Source organism: Condylura cristata, unplaced genomic scaffold, assembly GCF_000260355.1.
Source record: "Condylura cristata isolate star-nosed mole 26May11 unplaced genomic scaffold, ConCri1.0 scaffold00019, whole genome shotgun sequence".
Taxonomy (NCBI): Eukaryota; Metazoa; Chordata; class Mammalia; order Eulipotyphla; family Talpidae; genus Condylura; species Condylura cristata.
The window spans coordinates 35,486,265-35,513,670 of record NW_004567120.1 but is presented as its reverse complement, the minus strand read 5'-3'; the positions used below and the strand labels follow the sequence as shown (position 1 = coordinate 35,513,670).

Here is a 27,406-nt window from a genome sequence, read left to right as displayed (position 1 = left end):
TTTTTTTCCCCACTCTAGGCCTTTTCTTAAACAACAGAGAATGTATTTCGTATTTGCTCAGATGCTGTCTTCTGTATCAACATGGTTGGCAATAGTTCTTCTAATATTTATCAGCCTTTTCCCTGAGATTCTCCTGATTGTATTAAAGAATGTAAGAAGAAGAAGTGCCAGGGTAAGAACTAAGTTTATATTATAACCTGATTTTTGGAAGGGGCTTCAATATCTGCCATGAACCGAAAAACCTAAGAGAATTGCATTAGTTAAAGCATGTTAAACCCCTCCTTACAGGTTCATCACTTAATTTCCTCTTCTGCATAAAAAGTATAGTAAAAACTTCGTTACCCAGTGCAGGTGGTAAGTAGATTCCTTAATGGTGTTCTATGTGGCCTAGCAGTCCATATGGAGTATCTCATGTGCTCCATATGGAATTTTACAAGGAAAAAAAATGATTTTTTTTTTTATTTAGCTTAGAATTTTCACACCAGGATTTCCACACCAACATTCCAGCTTGAACCTTAGAAATTTCCCTGTGGGTTGTTCGCATATTTTTTTTTTCAGTTGATAATCCCAATTTGCCTTTTTAAAACCTTTCCCCTTTCTTTAATTATAGTGCTGCTTAATCTCTGTGTTGCTTCTAGCCCTGTCTGTCCAGCAGTATATTTGAACCAAAGAGAATTCCCTGGATGTGGTTTCTCCATCCATGCCTTCCTGAAACACACTTGTAAAAATTCAAGATTGGCTTATGAGTGTGTTTTTATTTTTGTTGCTTAAATTGTAAATTTCGTGTGGGAATAAAAAGTAATTACCCTCTGTCAGCCTAATCGCTTGGCCCTGCATAGTATGGTATCTTTTGAACATTGAATTGATGAAAGGGGTAGATTAGCCTGGAAAATTAAACTTCTGCCAAATTTTGACCAACAGGTTAATTAAATATGTCACATTCCTGCCAGTGCTAGCTCATTTTGCAAAACAAAGCCCTATTTCTAGCATATTGACACCAACTAGATTTTGCGACCTCTTCAAGGCCATATTTTCAAGAAATAATCTAAACCATATATATACATATATATGTACACACATATATGCATACACATGTGTGTGTTTGTGTATATATGTACATATCTGCCTGAACTTTTTGATCAAATGAGCCAACCAGGTTACCCACAAAACTGATTTGTCTGATTTTTGTCCTAATTTTTTTAATTGATAGACTCCAGTGGCTGGCATTATGCAGACCTAGGGATCAAAAATGATTGACTACAGTGGGAAAATCTTCAGTGATTAGATGTGTAAAAGAGGAATTTTTTGATGCAAACCAATATTATAAGCCCCAACGAAAAGCAACAGAACTGTCAGTCGCATAAACAACACGGACCCTGAGCATACAAAGTCAGTTAATGTGCAGTCTGGTGTTCACAGTGGCCCTTAACTCCCTGCTTCTGCATGCTGTCTGGGCTGCAACGGGACACAGTAACATCAGCCTGGCTAAGACTGCCTTAGTCTGGTCTTTAATCCTTCTGAGAGACCCCCCTTAATTCCCTCCAGCCTGGTGTATAGTCTTAAGATGGAAAGCAGCATTTATTTATCTGATTACACCTTACTGTCAATTAAACATGGGTAAAACAAATTGACATGACAAGTTCCGCCTAGATAGGGTTAAGTTGACAACTTGCATGAAGCCAAATATAAAATATGATAGTAAAAAATGTTCTGGTACCTCTTTGTAACAGAGAATTTGTCTCAAAAAGATCTCTAAAGTCCTCTTCCATTCTTTTTATTTGGGGTGCTCCTAAATGTTTTTCTTAATTGCAGTATGGAGCTAATGCTATATAATGACTAACCAAACTTCATGCCCTAAACAAAAGTCTCAGAAATCAAAACCTTCAGACATATCTTATTTTCTTTATAAACCATTAGACACAGGCTGGAGGTGATTTTTATGTAAATTAAGTGGACACTAAATGCTTCAAATGTATTATATGTTTTAATATACAAGTTAAATGGCCCTAAATGGAGGGATGCTACAGAGTGGTCACAGATAAAGACTCGGAGCATTTTCTCCATGCAAACAACAGATTCCAACTTCTGTTAAAAGCATGGAGTTCTGGGACTGCAGCCCTTTTTATTTAACAGCATAGAATGTTGCCAGGGGTTCAGCATGAAATCTGTTTACCATGGTGGTGGCCATGATGGCAGGAATTCTAGCATCTCTGCTCTAGCTTGGCATGCTGATGTTGCTAGTACAACCAGGAGAATTTCCATTATCGCCTTCATTCATTCAGTCACTCATTCATTTATTCCTATGTTCGTTCAACCAATAAGTATCTGTTGGGCCACCTACTGATGAACATCTCTCTTTACATCCAGTGTCTGAAAAGCTAAATGATTTTTCAGACTGTATGGGATTTTGAGAGTTGCAGAAGAGACAAAAGCATTGTGGGCACTCAGCAGTGCTGCCTACCTCCCCCTCCCCCACTGAAAGAAAATGCAAGAGCAAAGTAATACATACAGATGCATAAAGGCCAGCTGAAACAATGCAGCCACAGCCATTCTGACGAGTCACATCTGTTTAAGTCCTATTTGGCCATATCAAAGACGTAGAGGCCACTTCTAAGATAAGAGGAAGAGCATCTTAGTGGCCAGCAGCCTGACATCCTGGCTGACTTCCTACTTTATTCAGTATTCCTTGCTAAGGCATGAGCCTCGTTTTAAAAAGTGGCAAACATTCTTTTACACTGATTTTACCCCATACCTGATAGCTCCCTAGCATGGGGTACTGGGCAGCGTCATCACATAACACCAGAAGCTTGGTGAGGCAGGCTCCCTAGCATGGGGTACAGGGTGTTTCCTTGTCTAGAGGTAGATCGCCCTGACTTCAGCCAGTAAGCGTCTTGCATCCTTTGTACACACAGCCAGAAATGCCTATGGCAAGTAGCCTGCCAGTGTTGTCCTCATGTGGGTCTTGGCAGCTGTTTTGAGAAGGGAACTCAGCAGTGGGCAGTGAAAATGTCTCTCTGGCATTTGAGAAAGAAGCTAAGCCATTTACATTTCACAATTATAGAAGTTGCCTTCTGTTGAATTCTATTCAGTTCAGCACACATTGCCTGAGGAGCCGTTAGAAGTTAGCTACTGTACTAAGTGTTGGCAATTGAGGGATGAATCAGACATGGCCCCAGCTCAGAAGGCGCTCTCGCGCTTGTTCAGTTGTAAAGAGGGCTCATATGCAACACTTGTGTAAGCTGCCACAAAGCATAATAGCAGACTCAGGGGTATGACTTCTTTTGACGTAACTGAACTGCTTCAAGGTTAGAGTCAGTACCTTCCGAGCCCTCCTGTAAAAAGACTGGTTAGGCGACCCCCACCTCTCCTGACTTATGTTAGGATGTTAGCAATGTAAAGTATATAAAGGTTTCTTCTTTCTTCTTTCATATAATTCTAGGGAATAGGTAAGCCATGTTTTTTTCATCCATCTTTTGAGCAGTGAGGTTAATTTGAGTTAAATCCTATTGTCAAGGATCAAAGGACTGTTCTTTGGCTTAGGGTGATCAGGCTGCAGCATCACCAAGCTGCTGGTGGTATGTGATGCGGCTGCCCTGGTGCACTGCACAGTGCAGCAGCAACTCACCTCAGAGGAAATTACATGGTTAGGGATTTTGGTGTTCTGAAAGCTTATGTCCCCTGTAAGCACCTGAACCAAGTAGTAAATACCTCTTCCCGTTTTTCAATACAGGAATTTTCCATGTATCTTCATGTAAGCTTTCCCATTTAAATCACCACAATCAAAATGAAGGTTTGACTTTGCCTACTAGACTTGGGAACACAATAATGGGAGTTGAGCAGCAATATGGCCATGCCCTAGCATGGGATATCTGCACAGACAAGGCATTCCATTATGCAAGTAGCTCTTTCAGAGTAAAGACAGGAAAAGCAAAAATGTTGCCTGCCTGAGTAGTATTCTTAGCGAAAGCACTTGGAAAACTTTGCAGAATATAGTTTATCCTTACGATAGCAATAATGATGATGATGGTTACCATTGTGATTCTGACTGTCATATACAACTGTGGATTATAGTCTACAGAGAATATAGTCCTAGGAACTCGACCAGACAAAAAGAAGCTGGAACTCTTAATACCGTGGCTGTTGAGGTGGATGGACCTTTATGCATTGGCCCTTTGACATGCTGCTAGTTGAGCTGCTGTCAAAGCTCTCCAGATGACTGCAGAGGAATGCGGAAATGTGATTCTCTCCCATGCTTCTCACCTCCCCCCTCCAGTTGCTAACTGTATCAATTTTTGATTGCTTTAGCTACTTCCATACTGTCGATTGCCTCCCGTACTTTCATATTTCTGCCCCCCCCCTTTATAAAGTAACCTAATCTGATAACCCCTAAACTTTCTGTTTAGGAGTTAATAGAACTGTTTCATAGAAATACTTTTATCTCATGGTTTGAATACAAGTTTTTGAGCATACCAAAGAGTACTTAGAGTTACAGTAAGTAGATAGGTTTATACAATAACCACGGGGGTGGGGGATTTAGTATCATATTGACCTTGTCACAAGGTTTTTACCCACAAAATACGCAACAGCAATTTAAAGTTTTCTTCTTAGAAAATAAACATTTATTTCTCTAGCTTTATTGGTAATTTGCATGTTACCAACATATCACTTACTTTCTTCAGTTAAGGTAAAAAATGAATAGGAAAAATTGTTGTTATATCAAAGCATATATATATAAACCAAAGTATTTGCCTTTAAAAGTTAAGTTGTTTATTAGGCTCTGAGGGATACTTGTTTCTTTAGCTGGTTGCTTTTTTAAGCTTGTTTTCTCTCATTAGTCACTTAAGTACCTAACATGGGCAGTTTTTGATTAGCAGCTCCCTCGTGAGCCACTTGTAAGGTAGCTTGTAACTTTAGGCACAGAAGAAGGAAAAAATAACCTCTTACGGTTTTCTGGTTATACTTTGAGTTATCAATTTTTACCTTTTTTAGGTGTTTAAAAGGAAAAATTCGTAATTCTTTAACCTAACCTTTTAAAGAGGCTCTATAGGAAAAGGGAGGGGAACCAGTTAAATTATGTTAGAGTAAAGGAAGTTAAGCTTTGGTCCAGAGGTAAACAGTACAGGAGTATGTAAACAGGAAGGATGTTGCAGCATGTCAGTGTTAATTTCATTTGTAACCTACAGTTGCCTTTGGGCAGTTGCCACATGGGTGTCTGTGTGCTTGGATAGGGGAGAGGGAGATCGTTACTTTCAGATTCATTAGTGATGGACCCTGCATGAAGCTCTCTGACCAGAGCATTTTGAACAAATATTCTTTAATGAATTATTGATTCAAGATAAACCTTAGTTCAATGCAAAGTATATGTTTTAATCATTTTACTCAAAATAGTCAATTTTCCTACTCACAAATTGACTTACAGAGAAATAGTGGTAGTCTGCACATACAGCTATTCCTAACTAACTCTACTTTTACTTCAGAAAGTAACGACTTCAAAACTAACATGTTCATTTCGACTTCGAATTCTCAAGGTTTCTTTTTAAATGTCTTACATTTGAGAGAATATTTACTTTTTTTTTTTTTTTTTTTTGGTTTCTGCATTTCTCTTTTTCCTACTGCAATTTTCCACCTTTTGTGCAAATTGTGAACAAGGTAACGAAACGCCTCCCTTCCTCAGGAACATCTACTATCTTCATGCTTTCTCAAACTTCCAGCAATCACAGTTTCTCTTGGAGTGAATAAGGTGATTTCCTTTCTTAATGTAACAACTTGCTTGCATTCTCATTTGCTTGACACCATTTTCAGATTCTTTATGAAAATTATTTCTCATGACTCATTTTTATATCTTCTATTAATACTTAAAGAGTATTTTGTCATTTTCCTTTCATCATTTTCACCTTCTCAAATTGTCACCCTGGAGAGGAAGTGACGTTCAAAACTTGGACTGTAAGTCTCTGGCACGCAGCAGTAGCCGGGGCGTGTGACAGCTAGTTTGTTCACCAAGACAGGAATGTTTTGTACAATTTCTCTTTGTTCCATATGCTCACAGCATCGGCACAACTCTCAGAGGTGTTCACCAAAAGGATGGTAAGGTTTACTAATCAAACCATATCAGCTCATCTACCACATAACCTACCAATACCATTTCAAAAGCCCAGGTTTGCCACATACTACTAATGTCTGTGTATTTTTACCATGAAAACAATTCAAGTTGGAGACTTTCTTAGGTCTTAAAATGTATTCATTTAATGTTTTACAGTTACTATAGTATAATCATTTGTGCTTTGGGCCACAAGAGTAGTCTATAGGAAATGATATTTTTCTTCTACATTTTTATCACCAGGTAGGTTGACCAATATTCAAATGCTTTAAGTATTTTTACCTCACTATTACAGAGAAATCTGAGCTGTAAAAGGGCATCTGACTCATTATCCGCCAGACCTTCAGTCAGACCTCTTCTTTTACGAACATTCTCAGACGAATCTAATATATTGTAACAGGTACCTAGTGTTAAACAAGCGGGCTGGCTTTAAAGAAACAGATTAACAGCATTATAAAGAAAAAAGTGAAAATATCACTCTCTAAATTTTCTCTTCTGTTGGTGTGGTGAACTTTAAACTATTCTTTGCAAAAATATAAAGATGCATTACTTGGAATATGATTAAATCTATATTTAAATTTGCTAAGCCCACAAATAAAATTTTGGACATTTACCAGAACTGAAGAATAATACAATTTATTTAATTTCTAAAAACAGGTAGTCATGATGGCAGTACCATTATGTGAAAATATTTATTAATACTGATCAAGAATATTTAGATTTATGAAGCTCATTTGGAAAAATTGAAAATAAATATTCCAACATTGCATCTGTATAACATCAAGTCAGTTTAGCATTGCATGTTTTTTGGGGAATTATGTTAAAATAATTTCAATGTGTTTGTACCTCCATGTGCTGTGTCTGTGTGTTTGCAGGTATATACTTAATGTCTTTGTAAATGTCTGATCCCTAAATGTATATTAATGAACCAGTCTAATCTAATCACTTTAAAATGTCAAGTTTTATTCAAACTAAATGTTTTGAATTTCAGAGGTGAAATCTTTCCTAGCCATTCAGGGGGATATGAATGTAATTATAGAGAATGCTTCATAATTAACTTTTCCAAAAATAAGTAAATTCATTTTACAACATATTGTTTCACTGATCCCAAAATAATTGTTTAGGAGGAATTGACACTGCCTGGGAGGAATTCTTGGAAGTCAAAATGAACCCTTATGTGTATTCCGTGATCCTCACTACAGGGGCGTCTGTTCTCGCAGACCTGTCGTGGGCTTTTCTTCCTCCATGGGAATTTAGAGTAATGAATGACTGAGGTTTACAAGCTTGTCAATTCAGAAACCACTCTGCAAAGCTTAGGACAAGGCCATCTTTCATGCACATGTAAAAATTAATGATCATCGTGAATGATATTCCAGGTCAGTTCATGTTAAACCTAATGAGTCCACCTCATTGACCTGTTCATCAGTCGTCAGCTACCTCCCTCTGCAGACAATAACAATGAACTATGGGATCGAATCCATTCTTCTGTTTCCTATAGTTACCACTGTCTGCATCTGAGGTGTATTTTGGAAACCAACTCATTTAGCCTTAGTCAACATCTTCACACCCATTTGAAGCTACTCACCTGCTTATATTTGCCCTCGATAATGAATCTGCATCCTAGCAGCCTTCGAAGTCATTGGCCCTTTTGTCCCAGATAGCCTTGTCCTATGCTATGTGGTTTATGTTAAAATATACCGTTTCCAGTTAATTTTGTATCCCTCTGGATGGCTCTCTTTAGCTTGGTCTGTGGTTTGGGAGACTAGGCTGGGTAGCAGACACTGCTACTGCTTTTGGTCTCTCCAGGGCCAGAATTCCTAAAACCATTGACTAGGGTAGAGCTGAAGAGAGTTTCCATTTTAAACAGTTGTTTTATTTTTGATGTAGTTATGTCTTCTAGGAGCATATTCTCATGTGGCAACATTTCTCCTCTGAGTTTGCCCCTTGGTCAATAAAGGAACTGCCCAACTCCTTTCTGAGGTCTTGACATGAATGGCAGCCTTATTTTTATTGGACTTGCCATGATCCTGCAGAGTTGCCTAAAGAACAATTAAGAGAATGTGGAATCTAAAATGAAATGGAAGGAACTCTAGAGGACTTCTGGCAAGAAAAGTGCACTAAAATAGGAAGGCATAGCATACCCCTTAGGGCCTTAGGCCCTGATACCCAGGTTCAAAAAAGTTGGATTGTAGAGAAGGTCAGCTTCCTCCCCTTACCACAGAACTCCACTTCTCAGCTCACCTGATTCACGTGAACTCTGTTTATTATCATCAAGCCCCACCTCAGTCATGGCACTGACTAGTGTTTAGAGGACAGAGAATATTCTGAAGGTTTCTTCAGGAAATAGGTTTCCTTTTCTCAAAAGAAAAGGAAATGGCAGTTGACTCATAGATAGAGGACCTACAGAAAAGAAAATAAACTTCAATATCGTAAGGATGAAATGTGTTTCTTTTAGTAATGGAAAAATACTTTCACAACAGTCTTACAAAACTGATGTCTTTTCAGATTTTCCCTGTCAAAATTAATACCTCCAACAAATAAGTGACTGAATCGTTCCTTTAACATGACCTGAGCATCTGTCGTGTGCCCGACACTGTGCTAGGTGCTTGAGACTGAAAGATAAATACAGTGTCTCTGTTTTCAAGCAACAGCTAGCCAGGGGAAGGGACTGTAGTGAGATAAAATTCTACGCTGGTAGGTAATCATAGAGATAACATTTATTAGGAGAACCCTGGAGCAACCTAAAAGCAAAAAGCAAGTCTGAATCTAGTCAGCTGACAAGGAAGAAGGATTAAAAATTGGTTATTGTGTTACTCTTCTTTTCCTCCCTGCATGTGAATAAAACTTGGCACTTTGTTAAGACAGTTGCTTTACTCTCATAACAAAATTTACTACTTGATTTATTTTTGAAACTGCTAAACAGATGGTTTCACATTATTATCAAATAAACCTTTTAACTGTGTATATTTTAAATTTTTCAGAATCCGAATCTTGAACTGCCTATGTTATTGTCCTACAAGCATATTGACAGTGGTTACAGCTAAAACAGAAAGCATGAAGAAGCAACAAGAAGTTTTCATCTCAGGATTCTCGATATGCAACAAACTAAACCACTCTCTATATCTAGGATTCAGAATAAATGTCCATTAAAATACCAAATGACTCTCTTAAGCATTTACAGTTATTGTAAGTAGCCATTATGGCCAAAGCTCTAAATTATGAAATACATGAAAGTTTGAAAGCAAGAATATCTAGAATTTCTGACTTTAGATAGAATAGTAACTACCCAGTGGGTGCTCTTTTGACCCATGAACTCTGAGTGGATTTAAATACAATATAAAGTAGAAGTCATGCCATGGGAATGAATACATTTTGCTAATAGTACTTTTTTTGCCTGGCAGAAGAAATAGGCTGTTTGGATCACATTTCTTGTTCCTGCTGAGTGGTAAATTATTTTTATTTCCAAACATCTGAAAGAAATACTTGAAAATACAAGAAGACTAAATCATATCAATGCATCAGATAGGATAGTTAATCCTTTCTGTTCACCTACATGTTGTCTTGCTAAAATAATCTTGAACACTTAATGGGTATTTTTCTAAGAAACAAAAAATATATTCCTTTTACTTTGGTTCTCCTGAGTTAAACCTCACTTACTGGATGTATGGCTGCAAGATTTGAAAATAAAACATTTCTACTCACTTGATAGCCTGTCAGAATAATGTCACCGAATTGCCCAATGTAAGTTCTACTCTCATTTGAGATAGAAGGGGCAAAGCCATAGTGACACAAAAATAAAGGCCGTCCTAAACATCAGTCTTTTTTACCTGTTTGTGGGGAGGAAAGAAGAGTGGCTTATTTCCATCAGTTAGTGGCTTTTATTTGAAGCGGTTGCATTCCTGCACATACACAGCACCTTTTTTGTGATGGTGAAGGGGAGGGATCCATCACAGGACCATAGTAGGCCTACAGATCCATGACTCTGAACATGAATGTTGACTCACTCAGCAAACTCCGCTAGGGCCATGGTCTAAACTCAAGACCATGACAGTCACCTTTGAAAAGTCCTCAGCTTACCACACTTGCAGGAGCTTTTAACCTCCTAAGAAATTCACTTTAAAAAAATGTGAAATGTCTTTATTAAATGTTAAAATCAAATACTTTTTTGGATATAAGTGACTACATTTGACTATTAGATTGAAATGGTCTCTTAAAAAAGTGTTTTCATGTCAGTTTTTGTTTTTGACAGTCTTTCTGGCATGCCTATATTATTATTCGTGTTACTATTGTACCTTTATTTGGAAAAGTATTGATTCAGTCTATACCAATATATTTCATGTCCATCTGGCACATTTGATTTTTCCTTACCTTTTTTTGTGTTAATGTCTAGATGTGGCTTTTCTTGAATTCTAGAGAAGACCATTTCAGTTACTGGAAACCATTCCATCGTTACTGGTCCTTTTTTTATTATTTCATTTGTTGTCATCTATCAGTGTCGTTTTGAATATTTTGTTAGATGTCATCCACAGCTTACATAAGTGTGCTATGTTCTAGTAGCCTGTATTTGAGGTAGTCTGCTGAAATGTCTTTATATTCTTTGCCTATTCCAAAGAGCTAACAAATCAGACCCAGGAAAGCTTTTGATGTTTTGCTGTTCTTGTTCTTGTCTTTATAGTTGTTGCTGTATCGTTACTGTTTTATGTAAGAACTATAGGAACTGTGAACACAAACTGGATAGGCCTGTTTAATGCAGAACCACTGGAGATGGGACATAATCAGAGTACCCAGGAGTAGAAACATAATAACTGGTGGCAGATAAAATTCCTTATGGCTAGGAAGTAAGTAAAGGGGATTAGAGTCTTGTCTCAGCCCCACATTGAGCTGCAGCTCGATCTCCCAATGGAGATGATATGCAGTATCGTGGTCTAGATCCCTGAGAAAGATCCAACTTTTCTTTTCTGAAAAATATCTTCTTAATGAGCTAAACATTGCTAAGCATCGAGTTAGCAGATGGAATAACTTGAGGTAAGCTGTCCAGTAATCTGTCATTACAGTTTAACCACCTTATTTTGTCAAATGAAAAGGGGGAAAATGTAATAGTAGGATCATATACCCATCATTTAAATAATTTTGAACTACCAAAACGTCTTGACAATTTTCGTAACTGATGTCCATTGTTTGAGGATGTTGCCTACTAACCTGAAAACATAAATTCCTTCCCTACCACGTAGACACCAGCAACAGTATAATTGTAAGCCTAAATTTGCAAAGTTCATAATACTTTAGTGATGGAATTTTTTAATAACACGCAGTATATAATATGCAGATTTTATGCAAGTGTTGACAAAATCATTTTTCAGCTTGCAAAACAGGACTGCAATATTACATTTTTCACTTAAGCCATTTTTTACATCTATGTTGTTGCTTTCTATAATGAATGTGAATGCCATCTTTTATGAATGCAACTTGCCTTTTTCATTACAGAAATTTTTGTTTCATGTAATCAATAAACTTTGGTATGATAACGATTGCTATTTTAGCCTCCTTTTTTGGAAAAGCTCTCAGTTTGACATCATAATGCGAAAGCAGTTTGGTGGTGGGAAATGAATTTCCAATTTCCTCTTTCCCTGTACAACTCAGAAAAGACTGACCATTTCTACATGAATTCCACTGCCAATTTATGGAATTACCTAATTTGGGGAGGTCGTGATATGGATGGGAGTTTTGAATAAGACACCATCATGTATTGCATAGCGAGGAGTCCAGCCAAATCATCAAGTATGCACAGAACGTCTGGCCTTGCGCTGGCTGCTGCTCACATGTTGGAGGCCTCATCTCGAGTCACCACATCTGGTGGGAAGTAGCCAGAGGTGCAGGGAAACCTCACTGTAGCTGGAAACCTCTTCTCCCCTCCCCCTGCTTCCTCCCCACTCCTGCCTTCTCCCCACGCCCCCTCTTTGAGGTTTAGCTGCACCTAAGACCTTATGGAAGCCCTTTAAACCCTGCCCTCCTTGACCATGCTAAAGTTGTTCTGCCATAACTGGCTGCATTACATTTTTCACACTTTGGTCTCAAATTTTTGTAGCCTTTTAATCCTGTTAGTCTGACCTACATTTTATGTGTTTCCTCTTGTTAAGTGGGAAATGTACTATATTTGGAGGTGAGACCTGAAAACGTTTTGCCACTTAGAGCCATTTTCCTCTCAATCTTTTCTGTCAAATCACGTTGTGGGGGTGAGAGATGGTGAAACGAGGTAAAGGATCAAAATTCCTTTGTAAAATGCCATCTGCTATTCAGATAAAAATGTCTATTTCTGTCATAAGCTTTTTAATTGCTTTGAGCTTTTAATTATTTTATTCCTGTCACACCCCACTGTGACCTTTTTCATGAACAGTTGTCATTTACCAAATTTTGTCAGTGTGTCTTAGATTGCTTCTACTGTCTTGGAATTTGTTCAGCCTCCCCTTCCTTCCCCCATCCAGCCTTGTGAGGCCCGCTCTGCCTGACTGCTGAGTCTGCCCAGAACTGGCCAACGAGTAAGTATTGGGAGGGTCTGAGGGCTCTTGCCCCTCAACAAGAATCTTATGCAAAGGTTAAGGGGCTTGAGGTTATCAGTGTGGTTACTGTGACGGATAAAGTGCTGGATGCCTGCTAAGGAAATTGGAAGTTCTGAATTCTGGAAATAACAGGAAAGGGGGGTGGGTAATTATTTCATGATTTTTGAAATTAATTTGACCCACTTTTCCTGCTGCAGTGGATAGGCCCAGATCCTTGCATGTGGACTTAACTGTGCTGAAGAAGGGTCAGCGTGTGGAAGGAGCAGGTTACCACCTCGGGCGCCTTGATGCAAGTGTTGGGTGTGGGCCTCTAGCCCGCTGAAAGGCTGCACCTCTTAGTGGGTCAAAAATCCCTCTGGGAGCAGGTCTTTGGTCCTGGCTCTTTGGATAGAAAAGGGTGAGGATATTTGGAACTAAAATACCTGCTGCTGCTTTGGTCTCTTCTCATTGACAAGGTCACAGTCCCTGCTATTAAAGCCACCAAAAATGGCTACTTCTCACCGTACCTAACATCTGTACAGCACTTACAAGGTGCCAGGCACTAATTACTTTACCTACATTCACTCCTTTGACAACCCCAAAGATCCTACAAATAGGTACTCAAAAATCTCTATGTGGCGTATAAGGAAATGGAATCCCAGCCTTGGTCACAGTCTTACAGAGCCAGATTTGGAACTCAGGTATTCAGAATAGTCTGCACTTAACCAAGACACCATTTCTAGTATCCTACTGCTCCTGACCACACGAATGAAATTAATCATAACAAAATTAATGCAGATAGTAACATGAGAAATGCCAGACCCAATTTGAGGAATGTTCCATAAAATAGATTGCTTGTTATCTCCAAAATTTTCAAGATTATGAAAGACCAAGACTAAGGAACACCTAGATAAGGAGAACAAAGATACCAACTAAGTATAGCCTGTGAGCTTCAGTTGGATTCTGGGCCAGAAATCGAACTTCAGTGGAATGATTGATGAAGTTTGACTGTTATGGGGGTTTATACCATCATACAGATTATGTTAGTGTTAATGTCCTGATTTTTTAAATTGCTGTGATTATAAGTGATATATTTGGGGGAATCAATAAAGAGTATATGGAAATTATTCAAAAAATGAAAAAAGAAGGTATTAATGGGAGAAGTCATAAAATTGAGCTGACTCCAGGAGATTAAGGTAATTTATTAGCTAATTATCTGCATAGTACTTTACGCTTTTAGGTAACTCATTTCATCTCAACTGCCCCTATGTAAAAACCATTAAATTCCAGGTTCTTAACAGGTAAAGGAACTGAGTCCAAGGAATGTAATTAATTTTGCTCCAGGCCCCTCGGTATTAAACCCAGGTTTGAGCCACGTGGCCCTCTACCCCAGAGGATCACTTAGAATGAGAACACGGGGATATTGTCTGCATTGAAACGACCCCACCCCACTTCTATCAGAAATCTGGCTGAGCCCATTGCTATTGAGCACTTCCCAAAGTGGATCCTATGGAACATACATGGGGCGTGTTACTAGGTACTCCTTAAAAGGGCAGGGTTCCTGAACCAGTAGCTGTGGGAAATGCTGTTTGAATGCCAGCTGTCGACAAGTTACAGTGCATACCAGACATTGCAAGTATGAGATTAATATTAAACCCATTTAACTTTGAATGTTCCAAACCACGGGCCAAGGAGCCCTTTGGCAGAGATCACATAGGAAACCAGTGGACATCACCTCACCATGGAACATGACTGGAGAAGTAAAGCAATAGCCGGGTTCTCTAAACAATTTTCTGAGCCCTACTCTCTGCTCCCCATTCTCACTTGAGCTCATTTTCATGAGCTGACAAAGCTGTAAATGGAGCTAATTACTTGAATCAAAAGCAGCAGTCAAGGTCCAAGCTGGAAAAGAGATTATTCGGTGTCTTAAAAATGGAAGAAACAACTCTGAACTGATTGATTACACATGTGATGGCAGAGCTGGAACGCCAGCTGGGGTCTCTGCAAGGTGCCCCAGAGATGAGAGGAGGAGGCCGGATCCTCTCGGGCTGGGGGACAAAGGACTTGCCCTCCTGGGGCCTACAGCTTGGTCACGGTAGAAGCTGGAGTCACGGGCCTACCCGGGGCAGCTGAGCCACCGCAGTGGCTTGGAGTCAGAGCCCCCTCCTGCCGGGCTTCCAGCCCATGCACTCCATTGGCTGAATCCAGCTGGAGACCAGCTACACCAGAGCCTGGAAAACAAGTTTGCAGTGGTCAAATCCCCACCCCTGCAGTAGGAGCCCAGCAAGGTAGGGTGACAATCTGGTAGAAGTTGCCCAGAGCTGGCACGACAAGGAGCAAGGTTCAAGTTGGATCTTGTAACTGAAGACGTATAAACATGAAGAGTTGGAAAATCAGCTTACCTGAACTCACTCGTTTATTTGGTGTGCTACAGGTGATAAATGTTTATGGATGAAAAGATTAATGGAAGTAGAAGCTACTTGTATAACACAAGCTTCCCGGTAATGATAGACACTCGCATTTTAAACAATACAGCTAAATGTAGAGACTCGTTAAAAATCAAGAACATTTCATGAGATATAAAGCTACAATATTAATTGCAACGGGAATCATTTTTGTCTGCTCCTGTTTCTGCCTCCACCCATAAAATAGTCACTTCCCCCTGCAAGGCAGAGAACAGGGTTTCTGGCCCTCTCTGCCCCCACTCAAGTAGCCAAAAGGTGATCCAGCACAAGCGGTTCTTCCACCGAGGTCAGCTCCCCAGCTTGTAGGTGACTCGTGCTCCTCCCTGTTCTCAGGTCCGGTGCACCGAACTCGCGGGAGACAGGGAATGAGGCCCGCCGGGCTCAGGAGGCAGCTTGGTTTGCCCCGCCCCACCCACCCACTCTAGGCCTCAGACAAGCGCCCCCGTTCAACGCTGGGGAAGGTGACTTCGGCCTCATGCCATCCAGGCCAAGTTTAAAAATCAGCTTTGCAGAGGCAGATAGGGCCTGCTTTTGTGCCGTTTGAGTGACGCCATGTCACTTTATGGAGCCCCACACCTGCGCGGAGAGGACTCCACTTTAACAACAAAGGCGAGAGGCGGAAACGGCGAGAGGCAGTGTGGGCTGTGCAGCGAGCAGCGGACAGCGAGAGGCCCCGCCAGGCCGGGTCCCTCGTCCTTCCCACAGGCCCGTGAGTCCCCGCACCCCAGCTGTGGGGTCGGTGCTGGCTGTGGTTTTGGGGCTTGGGTGTGCCTCGGAGCTGGCTCTGCGCCCACTGTTTTCCTCTTGTGTCTGGCAGTGGCTTCTTCCCTTTACACCATTTCAGCCAGGAAGGAACCGTCTATGTGCTGTATTCCTAGTGCCATGAACAATGCTTGGACCATAGATTGTATTTAACAAACGTGTTAAGTGAATGAATACACTTTGTCTCTGTCTGGTTGATGGCGATTTCTCAACTGGGTTTGAACTCAGAGGGGACAGAAATAGGTTATCTGGGGTGTGGGGGGGGTCCTCCTTTTCCCCTTTACCACCTCCATATTCAAATGCTTACATACAGTTGCCTCCACAGTCCTTTGGCTTTTGTGTTCCAAGGGTGGATCATTGAGAAAAATGTAGAAGTGTTGGGCAGAAGAGGAAAACAGGGCTCATAGAGACAAAGTGTCTTGGATTTGCCTCCAGAAGCCTTAACCCGGCGGAAGAGAGGATTGTCCCCAGCCATGGGGAGGAGACCTGCAGAGGGGGTCTGAGTGCAGGACCTCTGTTCCACAGCTGAATAGAATCTTGTAGGGAGCCAGCAGGAAGAGGGGCTTGTGGGCAGACAGCGTCCTAGCCAGTCTCGCCAGAGGGCTGCTGGCCCTGAAAGGCACCCTGTAGACCAGGACAGTGGCTGCTCAGGAGGCAACGCATGTACATGTGACTGAGAAACAGACAGACACCCTACAGGAGCAGACAACTTGACCTTTCATTAGGTCCAAGAGACACAGAACAGCCATGAGAACAGAATCCTCAGGAAGGGCCTTTCCATGCATTCGCTCACGCTTGACTTCGTTTCTTCAGTCAGCCCAGCACAATGGGGGCTAGGCAGTGTCTGAAACCAAACTTATTTTTTTTAATTTATTTTTAAAGATTTATTTACTTATGCATACAGAACTGGGGTACAGATCAGAGAGGTGCAGGGCCAGTGAGAGGATTCACCAGAGACAGAGTGGGGGAACAGACAGGTCGACGAGGTGCACTGCTGAGAAGCAGTGGGCAGACTTACTTTTTAAAATATGTCTATTGGGCGCCTGCCCCTCAAACACCCCGTCTCCTAGGCAGCTGCTTTCATTTTTTTTTTAATTTTATAACAGTTTATTTTTACATCATTTTATACATTTTCTTTTCATCTCAATTGTAATCCCCGCGGGTTTCCCATCACCAAGTCACCCCTGTGCCATCACCATAGTCCCATGCACTTCCCTCCCCACCCCCCTGTTTTTGATCCCACTCCCCACTCCACCCCCACAATGCTTTCATATTTTTTAAGGCATTGTCTGATCCTGTGCTGGCAATTTCTGCATAATTGGGTTTTTTTAGATAGCTGCACTGACTCCTTTACGCATCAAGTCTTGGGTGGAAATCTTTTTATGACCTGCTCATTCAAATACCGAAGGCACAGAATCCCACCTGGCTTTCTCTTCATGACTCTGGATCATCCTCATGGACATCCCTACCAGTGCGGGCCAAGCTGTCTTTAAGAGGAGATCAGATTCCTTTCTAGTCTTCCTGTCACCTCCTGCTCGCGTTTGCTGTCAGTTACTACCTGGGCTTTGCCGTAGATACATATCTATTTTCCTCCTCTTTACCCGCACTGGTTAATTTTTAAATTATGACATGTAACTGGAAATCACACAAATCAGTGTATCAGCAGGTATATGCAGGTCCCCGGGCTGCTCGCACTCCAAACCTGCAGGTGTCAGCTGTGCACCTCGCAGCTGGGAAGGCCTCCAGTCCCCCCACCTGCTGGGAAGTCGAAAGGGCTAGACCCGCTGGCCTTCCCACTAGTCTACCTGCTTTGTGAAGCTGCATGGGGCACTGCTACTCTTTCTTGGCCTCCAGGCTCCTCAGCCCTCCAACTTGTCCCTCTCTGCAGACAGCAAGCACAGACTGCACGAAGAGTGAGGGAAAGGCTGTGAGTGGGAGGCCCTGAAGGATTTTCCAACTAACATTGGCCTGTAGGACCTGGTCCTTGGTGGATTTGACTGCTCAGCACCCCTCTGCTCCTGAATGGATAGTTAATCTGGCCTGGAGTCTGCTGGCTTGTGACTAACTCCAGTCACATGACCTCTTCTCCCTGTATCTTAGAAGGGTTGCTTGTCACTAGACTTAGAGCCCACAGGGATAATCCAAGACCATCTCCTCTTGAGGTCCTTGACTTAATTACAACAGAAAATCCCGGTGTGTGGTTCTCAACCCTGAGAAGACTCTAAGAAGAACTGGGGATGGATTTTTCCCACCAAATTCCCCATCATTGAACCCCACCATTGGGACTCAATGTCTGAAATATAGATTATTTTTAAAGATTTGTTTATGCATACAACAACTGGGGTATAGGCCAGAGGTACAGGAATGAGAGGATTCACCAGAGAGAGAGTGGGGAGCAGAGCAGGCAGATCTACTGAAATACACTGCTGAGGGGAGCAGCGGAGAGACAGGAGAAGTCTGCTGTGCCATGATAGAACTCATGCTGCGGTGGCTGCAGATGGCTTGATAGCGTTGAGACTTTAACCTCTGTGCCTCCGGGGAGGTCCTTTTACCTCTTTCTTGATTCTCTAACCGCTGATTATAATGCTACCTCCAAGCTCTGTGACACCAGCAAATTTGGTAGACATGACTTTGAAGATTTGATTCATGTTACTCATTCAAAACAAATACCTTGTTTGACTGCTCTCCACCACATGAACTCTCTCTATTGAAATTTGCATACAAGGCACACCTAAATATGTACTCATTGCAACAACATCAACAATGGGGAATGAGAATATTCTGGGAGGAATATGGTAGATGATTGCTGAATGTCATGTATAAGGTGGCAGACATTAGTGATTTGGAACACTGAAAAATAGTGAATTTGAGTGTAATTCCTTTGTAAGATAGAAGTATCAGTAAAATCTCATGTTTCTCAGCTCAGCAGAATGTGTATATATGGGAGAAATTCCACAGGACAGATGGCTCTGCTATTTAAAACAAATTATAACCTTTAAGGATGAACATGTACTATGGAAATCTAAATATAAATCTGCTTTGAATTTCTATTGAATAGTACTATTGTTAACAGGTAAAGCTGATGTGCACACTTCACAGTGCTTTTTTTTAATAAAATATGAATATATCTTAAATGACAAAAGTGTTCATCAGGCAAAGATTATTTATGCAATTTGTCAATATTTCCAGAAGATTTTGAAATGTGTTTTCCTGACATTTAAATGATCTGTTCTATTGACTGATTTTGGAACTAAAAATGGATAACAGATTTTTATCTTCTTGTCTTTCCATGACTTAAAATTGGCCTGTGTATAAAAGCTAAAGAACAATCTCACTCTGTCAATCACTGCAGTGTCATCAAAGGGTGTTTCATCATGTTCACTAAGACATATTTAATACTGTCCCTAATGGTCCTCTTTTTGGCGTGAGAAATCTCCTAACCATTTGATTGAGCCCATTGTGTAATTCGATGTGTGCTTTTCAGTGGGATTTTTGGTATTTTGATTATCATTGTATTTCTTAAAATGCAATCTTATTTCAAATGTTAACAACAGCAGTATGAAAACACCTGTGCAAATGCAATCTGTTAACCGCATCTCATCACTAGTTCAATAATGAAAGCCTGGACATGTTTTTCTTCACACTTATTAAGAACTATTGTCAGTGGGAAGTGAGTAGGCTTTAATACTTATTGAGAAAAATGTTCAAAATTACAAACAGAAAAATCTCAAAATATGAGAGAAAGATGCCATACTGTTAATCGTCATGGCGACTGATTTATGCAATTAAGACTGGACTTGGCTTTTTTGTTTCTTAGTGCCTTTCCACAGCTTGAAAACCTTCTATGATGTGCATCTATTAAGAAAAAATCAAACAGATATCTAACACTTAATCTCCAAGAACAAAAGTGTAATGAATTTGAACAGTTTAGTACACCTGTGGCTAAGGCGAGAGCTTCCCCCCACCACAAAGTTCTGTTGCCACTAGTCAGTGAATCCTTTGTATTCGAATGCAGAAATATACACTGTAGATGCATAAAAGCTGCCTGCTTTGCTAAACACTGAGCAAATGAAGGACTTTACAGAGCACCAAGGCTGTGGTGGTTCTTTCATCTACACTTTCACTTTCAATCACTGCATGCCTGCCCAAGGCAGGGATGGCTCACACTGGCACGAGGCGGGGATAGTTCGCACTGGCTCTCCCAGCTGTTCCTTGCTGGCCCTTTACCAGCACCATCTGCCCAGCACCCACCCCCTAGCAACTCCTGTACTGTGAGGTGGTGGGTTGGTGCGGGCGTCTTCTTCTAGTTCCATCCTTTAAGGCCAAGGTTCAGAATGGGATGATCCCCGCCATGCCATGAGCATTCACAGCAAGTTGGACAGAAGAGGTGGCACAAGTGAAAGTGGATCATCCCAGATTTCCTGCAGAAACCTGCATGAGATGACATGTGAACTACTAATTATGTCCTCTAGTGTAAGCAACAAAACCAAAAAAAAGGCAAACAAAATTCTCAAAACTATGTTTTCACATGGCAAAAAAAAAAAATCTAGCCTCGTTATTTTGTAAAAATCATCTCAGATGGATAATTTAATTATTGTATTTCAGACAAAATCCATCTTAGTTGTCTGATGTTTTCCTAGTTTAATACTTTTTTTTTTTTTTCTGATTAAAACGGTGATACCAGCCCTCCCTGGTGGCCCAACGGGTTAGGACACAGCACTGCAGGCTGGCTGCAGCTACTTCAGTGCGAGTTCGATCCCCACCCCAGAGGTGACCCCCATGGCGCAGCAGACCTTTTCTGACCCGCCTGCTGCTCCCCTCAGCAGTGGACTTCGTCTGTCTGCTCCCCACTCTGTCTCTGGTGAACCCTCTCGCTGACCCTGCGCCTCTGGCCTGTACCCCAGTTCTGTAGGCATAAATAAATCTTTTTTTTTTAAATGATAATACCTACTCAATTAAAATCTAATCAAGTGATCTCTAATAATATAAATGAGACTCATTCAATGTCCCAAACCCCTTCAGCTAACTAAATTCTTCAGAATCGCTCCCTCTCCATAGTATACACACATATAACATGAACACAAATAACTGTATATGAACTAAACCTTTTATATGCATTTTACTTATTACAAATATATAAATATGATATTTATGTTATATAGCTATGATACAAATAAATACGAATACTATTGTAAATTTCCTTGTTTCCTGAGAAAGCCATGAAACCTCTCCATGTTAATTCAGATCTCTAGCATCCTGTGAAATCTCTGTTCAACATGTTACTGATTTCACATACACGGATTGTTTACCCTTCCCTAACTGATGGCTGTTTAATTCCATCTTCCTCCTGACGTGGCAATACACTAAATCCTCAAACACTGGCACACTTATTGGATTATCTTCTGCTGTAGAAATCAAAGCGGAGAGTGTGGTGGTGGGGGGGCTCCCTGGTGGTGCATGGGTTAAAGTCTCAGCACTATGAAGCTATCAGGGCTGTGGCAGGAATTCACTCCCACCAGCTAGCTGACCCACAGGGCACAGCAGACCTCTCCTGTCTCCCCACTACTCCCCTCAGCAGTGGATTTCAGTCATTCCACCCGTTCTGCTCCCCACACCATCTTTCATGAATCCTGTCACACCCCCCACACCTCTGGCCTGTACCCCAGGTCTTATATGCATAAATAAATATAAATCTTTTTAAAAAATCAAAGCTAGGGAATTCCCGGGGCCAAACTGGACTCTCACGCCTCTGATACATACTGACACCCTGTTGCTCAGAAAAGCTGTCAATTGGTATCCCCAACAACAGTGAGTCTGCTTCCCTTCATCATTAAGAACTATCCATCTTCTGTCACTCCCACTCATCTGAGATTAGAAACTATGCCTCCTAGGCGAAACCCATTCAGCGTCATTGCTTTTATTTTTATTTTTATTTTTTTAAGCCTCTTTGCTTTAAGGATTGTTAGAACAAATGGAGAATGCCTGTTTGAAGCCCACGCAAGGGAAATTTCTACTAACTAGATATTTACAGAAAAAGCTGAACAGGCAATGCTTTCCAGGAAAGGCTACTCTGGTCTTGCTAGTATTTGCTTTTCTTTGCTTATTTGTGAGTTTCAGTATTTCCCCCACGGGCTTGAAGGTGTTTGTTTTTCTTCTAATATATCTGCTTTGCCCGTGGTACCTTCAGCTTACTCATCCTTCTTCTCCTTCTTCCTTCCTCCCTTGCCAGAGTTCACTGTATAGTAGGAAATTGCATTCTGTGGTATATTTGCAAGTGGTTCTGTCAGCTGACCGTTATGGAACTTTTCCCACCGCAGAGAAGTTTCCATGAGTGTGCCAGCAAGGCCAGCGTTGTGCGGGAGCGCGGGGACCAGTGGACGCCTGTCTGACCACGTGCTGAAAGCAGAGAATTGGACTAAGCGAGAGAGGAGCCTTCTGGGTGGATGGAGGAAAGGCACCCCTGAGCCTGGGGACCGCAAATGGCCATGGGCCTGAGGCAGAGGGAGGCCTTGGGGGCTGAAATCAGACAGGTGGGGCGGGAGCAGCATGTTGGGAAGTATGTAGGCTGTGGCAAGGCCTTAGAGTCTATTCGGACTGTGCTGGAAATTTGGAGCACAGAGAGATGTGATCTGACTTAAGTTTTAAAAGGCTCACTCAAGTCTAATTTTGTTATCTATTTTTTTGTATCTAAAAAGGCAGGTTTGTGAGCAAAAAAGGAAAGGAGTGGAAGCTTCCAGACACAGTGAGCAGAAAGCTGCAGTTGTCTATTTTTAAATATGTTTTACATTTTTATATTTCCTCATTACGAACTAACCATATGCCCATTTCAAATATGTAAATAATACAGAGTTTGAAGAACCGAGTAAGTGCTTGAGTAAGGCTTTGGGGGTTTGCACACTTATATGTGGAGCTCAGGAGGTACCTTTGAGAGCTTCTGCCCAGCACCTTGCACATTTTGAACAAAGAGACTTGGAACTGGCAGCCTTGCTTTCCAGGGGCAGCTCCATTTCTCCAGCACTGTCCTTGTAAATGAAAACAGTTGTAGGTCCCCTTCCTCTGCGAGGATACAGTGTATGGCTGAGTACATCGCTGGAGTTCTGCTTCCAGTCAAGGCTTCTCTACATTTGTAGCTACTGACACCACATCCGTTTTGAAACTTTTTTTCCAAATCTTCCCTTTGATTTTGAAGTTGAGCTTGGCGGTGAGTCTGTGCCTGCAGCAGGCTGACAGGCGGCCCCTGTTCCCCAGGAGGCAGAGATCCAGCAGTGGCTTTCTGAAGGACAAACGTCTATGGTAAGGCCTTCTTTGTCTTCGCCTAGAACAAGACATAGGTTGAGGCTGGCGTGGTCTGTCCCAGATGCTTCTCATTGACAGTAGCACCGCCACAGACAGCTACTTGTATGTGCTGAAGTGTCTCCTTGCCCCCAGCAGCCCCCAGTATCAGGGCTGAGGAGGGGCAGGCAGGACACAGGAGTAGCTACCCCCCAGACTGCAATCCCTGCTTTGGGTTTCTCTGCCGACTCTTGGTCTGGTCTTTGGACAGCCCCTAAAAGAAGGAGGGCCCTGCAGGAAAGGCAAGCAGGAATGCAGCTGTTCTGGATGGGGCCTTCGCTGCTGTGAGGCTGGACCTGTCGGTCCACAATGGGACCCTAGGGCCTCAGGCACTGCGTCCTCTGGTGAAGAGCCCGTGAGAATCTGCCCTGTGCTGCCTGCCCTTGTGTGAGCTGATTGGCGTGTCAGTCTGGACACCAAGTCATTTCTTTGCAGTGGCAAAAGACCTGTCCACAGTTTGCATCCAGGTGGTGCGGAGCATAACAGCTTTGTAGAATCAAACGCCTGGAAACCACCTGGGTCTCCAGAAGATGATGGGGAAGCACAGACTTGGGGGAAAAGAACAATAGGAAAACTTGAGGTGAATTTTCTTGAGGAATATAGTGTTTTACTCCCCATTTGATTTTTGAGCTGCAGCGTCTGGTGTAGCAGAACTTTGCCTTTTATTCTTGTCTGTAGTGTTTGCAAAGGTAGAAAGTTTCTGGGGAAGGACTGGGCCCATCAATGGGAGCTCGGAGATCATATAAGACAGAAGGTTTGGAGACTACAGTTTTCTCTGATAAACTTAACTTCTTAAAGATCTTTGTTTGGGGCGGGGGAACCAAAATGGTCCCAGTGAAGACTGACTGAGTTGGGGAGAAAGAGGCAAAAAGGTGGGGCAGCCCCCTCAAAGCTCTCTGTCCTTCTCCCCTCCTCCTGGGTTGTTCTTGAGTCTTTCTAGACCTTTTCTACATCTCTTTCTAGAATCTTCTGTGTTCTCATGGATTGAGTCACTATTTCCTATAGATTCCTTGTCTTCCTCTTGCTTGATTTATTTCTTAATTTAAGGGGAATATATTTTCTAGTACCTTCCTTAGAAAGGTTTCTGGATGATAAGCTTTCATATTGTTATTTGCATGTCTGAAAATAATGTCTTTAGTCTGCTTTCTGATTTGTTTGAGATTTGGGCTTTGTAGGGAGCTCTGAGTTGACAGATATTCTCCTTATTAAATTTGAGTGTATTTTCCCATGAGTTTCTACAGCTAAATATTGCTAATTCAATGACATTTTGATTTCTTTGTAAGGGATTTGTTTTGCCCCCTTTGGAAATATTTAAGTTCTTCTTCATATTCCTGGTGTCCTTAAAAATTCATAAAGGTGATTTTCAGTGTACTTCCTTTTCAGAAATCATCTCATTTGGCATTGGTAGGTCCTATTAAAAATATTTGTGTTCTTCAGTTCTAGAAGAAATTCCCTCTGTTTTTTCCAGTATTTCTTTGAGATGCTCTCCCCATTTTCTCTGCTCTTTCTTTCTTGTGCTCCTGTTGGGTTTGGGGGGGGAGGCTTCTGGATAGACCGTTGCTGTCTATTTTTCTCTCCACAGTGTCAGACTATCCTACTATACTTGCCTAGAAACTCAGTCTTCACTAGAAAGCACTTCTTCACCTCATGTGGGAAACTCATGTAGGAACTCATGTGGGAACTTCAAAGTTCCCACACCTACTCCTTTTCCTCCTCACTACCTGATGACTTTAACTCAGAAAGGACCTGCTGCTTAAGGAACGCTTATGCAGGGATGTTACCAAGGTGCAAGAAGTTCAAGGAGGAAGATGGCACTGGGCATAGGAAGCCGGGCTGTGGAGTCACCTCGAGCCCCATGCAAGCACAGAAGGGGCTCATTTGCCAGCAAGAGCCCTACTTGGGAGTGGGGGGCAGGCCTTGATAGCATCTGTTCACCACTGGACAGCTTCTCCTAGCAGACATTCCCTGAAGAGGGGTGACAGCTGGAGCTGTAGCAGTTGGAACAGGTGGGAGCATGAGCCCTTCATTCCCCAAGGGGAGCGAGCGGCAGCTTCTCCTGCAGGCTGGAGGCTTCTCAGCCTCAGGGGGGCAGCTTGAATCTGGCCTAGTACAGAGCTGGTGCTCTTTCTTGTTCTCTGATCATTCCTCCGTTTCATAGTACTTTTGCTCCATTATTGTTTATGAATTATAACAAAGACTCAAATCCTTGCGTGGAGATACAGTTCCAGTTGTTTCTAGAGTTGTCTGTTCCTGAACTCTGTTACTTCCAAGGATTCTCCCCTGCTTGCCATCCATCCCTGCCAGCTGTTCCACTAGAGAAGGACTGTTTGAGGGCCTGGTGGCACAGTGGGGTGGGGAGCAGAACGGCAAGCTCCCCACAGTGGGGTTCGCATGCTAGTGGGGGCACCCAGACAACAAAGCAAGCAGCGTGCAACTATCCAGGAAGATTTCCGGAGGCGTCTTTGCTATGAATGAGAAACTTGAGCGCAATTAATGGCGCAGTGTCAGTGGGCTGGAGAGTTTTGAGAGCTGCCGGCAAAGGGTTCTCTGCGGAGATGCCCTTCGGGCAGGGCCAGGAGACTGGGTGAGAAGCAGGGCCGGGGCCGCGGGTGCTGGGTCACCGCACAGCTAGCGTGTGGCTGTGCAAAGCGCACCGGAGACTGTGTGCGCGCGCGCGCGTGGTGGGGGGCAGGTCAGAGGAGGGCGGGGACGAGGGAGGTGGGGGAGGTCTCAAAGACGGGGCTTGCACAATGGCGCCACCTAGGCGGTGCTGACACCAGCAGGGGGCACACAGGCTGGCACTGAGCGCTGCCGCTGAGCACAGGTGGAAGCCTCAGACTTGAGCGAATTTCCTTAGCCCTCCCTTTGTGGCCAAGACTTTTAGCTGATTGGCTAAAGCCATTCAGCCCCTCCAGGACGATTCCCTGTGCCTCAAGTGGGCTGACTGGCGATGTTAAGCTTGTCGGTAAGACTTAGCACCAGCCAATCCCCAGCCCAAGCTTGCAGCTGTGACCTTCAGACCTTTTACCCAAAGTAGCTGTCCACCCAGTTTGTACTTAAAAGTCAGCTCGAGGAAAGCCCATTGGGGAACTTCAAAGAAGTGCTGGTAGACTGGAAGACTTTGCTCTGGGGAGAGAAAGATGAGGGGAATCTTGGGAGGGGAGAGCGCTAAGTAGCAGAATTTGGAGTTTTATTTAAAGGCACTTCCCTTTCCTCAGAGAAGTGTGCTCTCTTGTAAGGGGGGAGGGCGAGTGTTGAGGAGGGAGCAGGAGGTGTGGGGTGTACTGGGTGCAACAGGGGAGACATGTGAGGCCCAAATCTCACTGTCACCCTGCCCAGATCTGGCCATCTCCAAGCCCCCACACCTTCCAGGCTTCTGCTGAGTACGCTGGTTGCCTTTGGCCGCTTCCAGGTCTGTGGACCCCAGTTCACCTACCCCAGCTTCACCCTCCCGCGAACAATCAGGCCCTTTCCACTTCCCTAATAAACGTCTCTTGGGCTCTCCCTGGTGGTCTCAGCACGATGATGCTAACCAAGCCACTGCTGCACGAGTTCGATCCCCACCAGCCAGCTGACCCCCAGGGCACAGCAGACCTCTCCTGTCTCCCCGCTGCCCTCAGCAGTGTGCTTCAGTGGACCCCCCTGTTGTGCTCCCCACTCAGTCTCTGGCGAGTCCTCTCACCCCCACCACACCTCTGATATGTACCCCAGTTCTTTTATACATAAACCTTTTTAAGTGAAAGTGAAATGTTTTGCCCTTTCCCATTCTCTTCATCTTCGTGGATTTCTAACTGAAAAAAAAAAAAAAAAGCTAGTGCGATCTCTCTGAGAACAGAAAAGAAATTAATAGTGCACTCTATCTGCACTATCAACTACTTGGGCTAATTTTGGCCTGTACAGCCTTGGTTAAACCTTGGGAAGGACGTGGGGAAAGGCCTATAATTTTTACATGTGAAGAACCACAGTAGTCCAGGAGAGGTCAGCAAATAGAAAAAGCTAGAAACAGCAGCAGCACTGGGTGGTGGCCAAGATACAGCCCGAAGCTACGTCCTGCCCAGGTTTTAACCTCTGTCCGTCGCTTGGCGGCGGTGCTGCAATTCTCCTCCGCTGCAAGCATCTCGCCAAGTTGCACCAGAAATATCAGTATTTTATTAAAAACTGAGATAGGGTTATCATCTCCCCAGTATTATAACATGCTGTTCTTCCTGACAGTG

General features: G+C 42.6%; 1 protein-coding gene across 3 annotated transcripts in view; it reads left to right on the top strand.

The window, feature by feature from the left end:
• ATP11C (ATPase, class VI, type 11C) overlaps nt 1–11,602 on the top strand; it is a 160,688-nt gene extending 149,086 nt beyond the window's left edge. The window contains exons 28-30 of one of the 3 annotated variants that reach the window (XM_012727199.1): nt 19–172; nt 6,393–6,497; nt 9,079–11,602. In XM_012727199.1, coding sequence (XP_012582653.1) covers nt 19–172; nt 6,393–6,494 — 256 coding nt within the window. In that variant the 3' untranslated portion in view covers nt 6,495–6,497; nt 9,079–11,602. Of the gene's footprint in view, nt 1–18; nt 173–5,649; nt 5,741–6,392; nt 6,498–9,078 lie in introns of all 3 variants that reach the window. The other 2 variants (XM_012727200.1, XM_012727202.1) reach the window with 2 other exon arrangements.
• Nucleotides 11,603–27,406: the final 15,804 nt, after the last annotated feature.